Source organism: Schistocerca nitens, chromosome 5 (genome assembly GCF_023898315.1).
Source record: "Schistocerca nitens isolate TAMUIC-IGC-003100 chromosome 5, iqSchNite1.1, whole genome shotgun sequence".
Lineage (NCBI taxonomy): Eukaryota > Metazoa > Arthropoda > Insecta > Orthoptera > Acrididae > Schistocerca > Schistocerca nitens.
This window is the reverse complement of record NC_064618.1, coordinates 656,772,296-656,779,794: the sequence shown is the minus strand read 5'-3', so window position 1 is coordinate 656,779,794 and position 7,499 is coordinate 656,772,296. Positions and strand designations below refer to the sequence as shown.

Below are 7,499 nucleotides of genomic sequence, written 5' to 3'. Positions count from 1 at the left end.
AGGATGTAGGCTGCACTAGTTATTCAGAGATGATGAAGCTTGTACAGAATACAGTATCATAGAGAGCGGCATCAAACCAGTCTTTGGACTGAAAACTACAACAACAACAATTATTATAATGATTACAAAGTTACATGACGTGCAGATGGTATATTAGGTATAATATTGTTTCTTATATCTATGTTACTTTTTATGTCTATTTACAGCACTTTCAGCTTACGTCTTAACTGGCTCAACAGGTAATTTTGTTCATATGACATTTCAAAGAAAGCTATTAAGGAGCAGATTTAATCTTACAAGTTGATGGGAGACCATCTAATAGTGTGCATCCTGAAGTCAATTAATTTAGATGACACAAGCATACCAAAAAACTTGACCTTGCAAGACACAGGACGTGACAGCTGAATAGACATAGAAGGGAGTTAGAGTAAACATTTTCAATCTTAATCTCACAAAGATTCATATTATACCATAAATTGTTCTAGCACTGGAATTAGGCTTCATGGTCACCAATTACACGTGTTAAAATGGAACCAACACAAAGATAAATTAAGCACTGTCTTGCAGCTACAAGTAACTCATTTTGTTGACGCAAAGACAAGACTGTAAGCTTATTTTGCATGTTTTAACTGCAAGTTGCCATATCAATTTATTTTCTGAGTCAGTGCTTCTAAAGAGTCAAAGTATGTAGAGAAGTTCTAGCAGAATGTAAATATTATGCACAGTCGCAGTACAAGGCACATAAATAATTTTCATGTACACTTTGCTTACTTATGCAGAGTTCAGAGTAGAGTTATGTACAGGGTGTTTATAATAAAACTTTCACTACAGGTGCCATGACTTGCCGTTAAGCACCTGTGGTACGGCGATGTAGGGTTGAAACACCCACATCAGTATGCATTACAGTTGCTGACAGTCAACATGAGTCTAGACAAGGTGAAGAGGACTTTACTCGTAAAGCTGCTTTATCAAAACTACAGCAATAGTGCTTCTGCTCTCGTGAGTCGTGACACATTAAAGGACTACAGAGAGATCCTATTTCCACACCAAGGCTGAGAATCACAATTCAAAAGACGCCGACAGCCAATTCCAGCACAAATTGTTGAAGTTATTGTTGCCATGGCTGAGAATGTTGAACGCAATGGGCATTCGTCACGTATGCATGAGCTGTGGCGTGACAGCTGAACATTCCATGTTCCAGCACTCGAATAATGCTGCAAACAACTGTAAAATCAGTAGTCTTACAAACTTGCAGGGTGATATGGATGCAGATGGTCATTACAATGAGCAATGTTTGTAACCGGGAATGTAAACATGTCACACAATAAATAAATGTTACCATCTCATGTAGAAATTAAAATGTTTCTTTCAATTGTTTACATTATTTCTCTTCTGTATGTCCTTATGAAAGCTTTCACAAAGTTTCATTGGCCTACGCTCAATCGTTTTTCATGCTTACCTAGCAGCAGAAGTTTAATTTTGCTGGGTGATTGTAATTTAAGTGTAGCTGCTCAAGGAGGTCCAGTGTGGGCTGTAATTATCATATGGCAAGCTTTATTTGTGATAGTCTTTTTGTTGAGCCTATCTGTGACTCAGCATTCCAATACACAACTTTCCTTTTCATAATACTATTACATTCCATCCTGGATTTTCCATTGTTTGATTAATATGCTTTTTTATTTTTGTACAGGAATTCTCTTTCCTATGAAAATAATGCAATAGAACATTATTTAATTCATATTTAGTACATTATATTGGTCTTATACAGTATACAAAATGCAGAATTGCAACTTCAAAGGATGTTTTAAAGTTTTGTATTCAGTACATTATTTAAGAAGCCTGATGTGATACATGAAAATGGAATTCTATTATGTCAATCAAACACATGAAACATACAAAATGCATTATTGGATTTCAAAAATTAATTGGCCTGTGCTGTTGTATAAACAAGTATATACCTATGGGATATTTGCTTGATGAGCCTAAAGTGTGTCTGTTAGTTCCAGTATAGAAGAAGGGAGATAAAGTCTCTCCAAATTCAGGCAAATTTCCATAGTCCAAGTGTTTTATAAAGTGTTGGAAGGTATCGCTTAGCAACAGTTACTTGTTTACTTTGAAAATCTAGACGTAATCAACAGAGCACAATAAGGTCATACAAAAATCCTGTCAGCTTTTTATGCCATAGATCCTTTGGACTTTGACTGTATAAAGCATGTACCACAGCCAGAAAAAAAAAAAAAAAATGATCTTTCATTGCATCAGAGGCAGCCTTAAACTATTAAAATATTATCTACAGAACTATAAGCAAGTTGTGTACGTTGGAAATAAATATCCTATTAATGGCAGTCATTAATGACCTGTCACCACTTGTTAGGTCCAGAACAGTACCACAGTAGTAATTTTAAAACTTGAACTGAAAGTAGGCTCACTGGACAAAACACCAGTCATGCCCTTAAAAATGCAGACTGTTTGCTTTGGATGGTGTAGACCTGATACCATGCAGTCACACAACCCTTAACTGCTGACAAGTCATGGCAGTGAAGCAATGTGTGGGTGCTAGTCAGTTCTATGGAATCAGTGCAGTAAGATTGGTCAAAGTGGAGACTTCATAGAACAGAGCTAGTGTGGTTAGACATGCCCATGACCACACTGAACAAAGTTACACGATTCATGTGTGTATCAATGTGGACTAGGAGTAGTTTACTACTGACAACAATGTAACATGGCATAAGAACAGTGATTGTATAACAATCCTGACCAGCAGGAACTGGAGTCGAGGGCCATACTTTTTCAATGAAAATCTGATTCAAATCAAACCACTTGCTGCTGTCAGTGATCCAAGTCTATCTCTGAAGGTTCCTGAGAGAAAACCGAACAGAACTGGATGCAAAGAGCATTTGAAATAGGGTAGCTCACAAGAGGATATTGCTAACAGTGACACACAAACCTGCATATCTTCAGTGGGCCAAACCATGTAGAAAATGGACAGTAAGGACCGGAGTGTGGTCCATCGAGTCACGAGTTTGCCTCTAAAATTATGCAAGGCATCAAATGCATCAAAGACCCAGTGAGGTGTTTAACCTGCAATGTACAGAGATTGTGGTTCAGGTGAAAGCTGATTCTTCCATGTTTTGGGGACTTTTTCATACAGTGACTTGCACTCACTCATTCACATTACCTAGAACATGAAAAATGATGTTAGTTTTCTGTAACTTCATGAAAAGTATGCAGTAGATACTCCCGTCTTTCAAGATATCAGCCACGTTCACAGGATTGTACATATATGTTCTAAGTTTGAAAAACACTCTGAGCCTCCTATCATACCTTGACTGTTCTGCTAAACCATCCAATCTTAATTCCATAGAAATGTCTGGGACTACTTGGGACAGTGGGTAAAACATAGTTGTCAACATCCCTGCAATTTGGTAGCTCTATCACATCCAATCAACAATGGATGGATTCAGCTGGCTCTAGCATACTCAAGAAACCTTGTGGATTCTTCACCAAATTTGGCCCATTATCGAGGTTAGAGAAGGTGTTACACAGCACTTGTGTGACTTCTCTTGGGGGTCTGACTAATGTTTTGTTGTATATGCTTTCAATTGCATATGCATATTACTGGCTTAGAGCAAATGGATTCCTAATGAATGAAAGGAAAACTCAGATTTTACTTTAAGTGATGAATTTTCCCTCAAATGATTCTAGTTGTGTTCAACTCTTGTGAATAAGTTCAAAGGTTAAATTACATCTGGGTCATAATATAGAAGTGGCACGTTATGCCGAGTAATTTATCTGTTATGGTGATTTACACATTGTGTACCTGAAACACATGTTACAACATTCTATTTTGCAATTTTTCATTGCAACAATATAATATAGTATTATTCTGTGTAGAAATTCTAGCAGTATACACGACAGCTGAATAACGCAGAAGAAAGCTATTAGTCTAAATAATAGATTTTTAGATAAAGTACATACAAACCTTCGTTTTCCAGAGAGAAAATTGTGATGCTTAGTTTTGAAATGAATTCTCAGGCGTCATACAATTTACAATAAAGTAGTCTGTAACTTTGTAGGTTTTACAATAGCTTATGACTTACTGGACCATAAGTCTCTCTTCCAAATTTTGAAAACACAAGGTCCGAACTCAAAATCACTGCAATTAATAGGGAACCACTAAATACTACCAAATCTAATGTAAAATTATGGGGTGAAATTTCAAAGCACTTTGAAATTAAAAGAGGAGACAGACAAGGTAATGGACACTCTCCATTGCTTTAAAACTGTGCCTTTGGAAAATAATAATAATAATAATAATAATCCAAGAGTTGTAGAAACTAAAAACCAGGGCTTCCAATTGACAAACCAATCTAATTAGAATGAACTAATATTAGAATAGACTGCTTAGCTTTTGCAAATGACTTCGCAATTCTTTCTTAGGCCATTCAAACAGCACAAGAAACAAACAGAAATTATTAAAGAAACAGTAGGAAGGATACTATTCCAAATATCATATGAGAAAACAAAATACATGTCTTGCAACAACCTGAGATTTCAAACTCTAAAAAATGCAGGAAAATAGATAGAATTTTTCATTTTAAATATTTGGACAAAACCATTCCACTCATTTCAAACAGAAAGCAATACAGAAACTGAAAAGTATACCAACATATCTTCAGACGTGAAATAACACTTGCTAATATTCTATGAGCATATTAAAAGAATGGAATGAACCAAATTAACCAGCCAGGTTGTGGAAGTTACAAAATTTGCAATAAAGCAAAAGAACTAAAATAAATGTATCTGCACAAAAAAATCTTAGGCAAAAGCTCCACCAACAGACAGCTGGCCTCGCAAAAAAAATCCAAGATGACCAGAACAACTTTGTCTAAATATGAATTCATAGAAATGCTACAATAAAATCCTGAAAATGCCCCTTATTGTAAATAACAATAATACAGAATATATAAAAATTTTGTCATAAAATAGTTTTCCATTCAGACACAATATATGCTCATCAAGTAGGAAACATACACAAATATAAAACATTTATGAAGTAAAGAGAAGACGCCATTATATACCAATTTTGAAAGCTGCAGGCCTATTAACTAATTTCGATTTGTGCTTACACAAGTAAGTTTGCAAACCTTGTCGCTTCCTGTACTTACCTAACACTGATTGCTTAATATTTACATGACTAGAACATTTAAGAAGAGAGAACCATTTACAATGAACATTCTTAGCTGTCATGCTGTTAACAAAAGGTGTCAAAACTGTAAAGTAGAAATCACAAGATTAATTTTTCCTTGTCTACTGTGGTTGTATAGAATAGTATAAATATCTTCAAGTCATTTACCAAGAACTTATGTGATTTACAATAATTGTTTTAAAAGGAAAATAATTAAGAGAACTGTCAAAAATTACAAAGAGCAGTGAGAAAAGAAGGTCTATTAACTGGAGAAGGTTGGAATGAAGGGTGTGCACGAGCAGATCACTCTAGACTCCAGTCACATCTGCAAAAATCCAAACTGGCATTGGCACAATGAAGAGAAATGACATCCTGGATAATTACATAGCTACAGCATGAAATTTCCCTTCTGCTCTGGTATATACGCAGAAGAAAGATTCTGAAATAAACCTCTTAGCCCTATGATAGCTAGTACTATCTGCCACGGTGCTATTCTGTCAAGGCTTACTAACAATAAATTTCTGAAACACAGAACATAGAGGTGCTGAATAACAGAGACCTTCTGTCACTTTGAGATACATCTCACTGCCAAGGAGAGGCAAATATTCTGCTTCAAATTGTGAATCTGAATATGTTCTGGGCCTGATAAATTGCTGAACACGTTTATTTCTCTCAGTACGATAATCTTTCCTTAAAAGTACAATTAAAATTCACTGCAATCTCAACTATATAAAACAAACATTTGTTAATTATTCTATGGCATCAAATGTAATAAGCTACAGCACATTGAGTAAATATGCGAATCTTATGAAAAGATAACAGGTTAGTCTTTCTGATGAACAGTCTCGTCCAAGTACAGGGCAGAAAAAGGAGGGAAAAAATAGAAACGGAACAAATCCAATAAATTCGTTTATTACAAACAACTCCAAGAATTTTCTCCCATCACTCAACTTGTTTATATCTGATACAAAATATTTATCGTTAACAATGGAGCAATATTAGAACCATAACGCAAGAATCACAACCACAATATGTTTGAAAGATGTGTAATGAAAAACCGAAGTTTTCTGTGCACTTCAGATGAAATTATTAAGTCCAAGATAAAATTATTTGCACATTTTTCCACAATGTCATTCAGGTGAAGATTTTGATGTTACGATCGTACACCTTTGGCGTAAGTCTCGAATATGTGATGAGATCAGTGTTTAGTTCTAAATGATTATCACGATAACAATTTAGATTTTGCGGAAAATGCCACATACCAAACGGCAACTGCAAGGACTGCAGCCATAAATTCTGAATTAACCCACGGGCCGGTGTAAGCGCCTGGGTAATTCACAACAATTGTGACCAAAGGCTTCACTGTCGATGGGTCTTCACCACTTCTGGCGGCTTTACGAAGAGCTGCATATCCTTCGTCATCGTACAGATTTACGCTATAGTCGCCTGTTCTTGCCTTCTTGACGTCTTCCGTCCAGCTGACTTGATATTTGTCGTCTCCAATCCTGGCGGCTGGCACGGTCCTTCCGTTAATTTCTGCGTACAGGGGGATTCCTTTCGCACCATTGCTGCATTTGAGCGTAAATTCCGCGACAAAGGCGATGTTTACCAGAACTGTAGCATCTGGAGTTGTATATGCAGATGCGGAAACTTCGGGTTTGGTACAAGACTCTGATAATGCTGAAGAAAACTGTGCCACTCCTAAAGCTAACAATAGAAGATAATTCACTGGAGCCATTGCTGTTTAACTAACAAATTAAACCGTACGTAGAAGAGTCTGTATACAGACAACACACCACCTCTACTAACGACCTACTTCACCGGCCAACAGATGTCTGCTAGCCACGTTTGTGTCACGTAAGAAATAAACCAAAGACTTTCGGTCCCACGAGTTGAAAGATAAAATTCACCCAGACCATCATCGCCAGCTACACAGTCTATCTGTAGCCAGCTACCCATCGAAGTTAAAACGGTATAAAATGCAAAAACTGGAAACTACTTCTGAATACTATATTAACAATAAATAATTACATCGACAAACTACTTTGTCGTACATATAAATAAATAACCATTTCTTCCGCTGTCGCTGTAGAGAAATCGTTAAATTTTAATATAATCGCGTTTTGTATGCCCCTTGTGAATTGATATCTCTTTTATTTACTCATTCATCCATACGTAGACAAATTTCTTTGTATGTCGTCACTGTACATAGATATATACATTATTTATGGAAGAGGTACACCAGATGGGAAAAAAACAGGATACGGGATACGTAAGAAATTAATGCTACAGGAGAAGGAGGAGGAGTTTA

At 36.2% G+C, this 7,499-nt stretch overlaps 1 protein-coding gene across 1 annotated transcript; it reads right to left on the bottom strand.

Annotated features, from left to right (window-relative positions):
- Nucleotides 1-6,084: 6,084 nt before the first annotated feature.
- LOC126259497 (translocon-associated protein subunit delta) lies at nt 6,085-7,045 on the bottom strand. The gene has a single exon (XM_049956345.1). It carries the CDS (start codon nt 6,924-6,926, stop codon nt 6,411-6,413), a length of 516 nt encoding a protein of 171 aa, XP_049812302.1. The 5' UTR covers nt 6,927-7,045; the 3' UTR covers nt 6,085-6,410.
- Between the last annotated feature and the right edge of the window lie 454 nt (nt 7,046-7,499).

Excerpts from the sequence above, each read along its gene's own strand:
- LOC126259497 (XM_049956345.1), bottom strand. The coding sequence starts at position 6,926 with ATGGCTCCAGTGAATTATCTTCTATTGTTAGCTTTAGGAGTGGCACAG.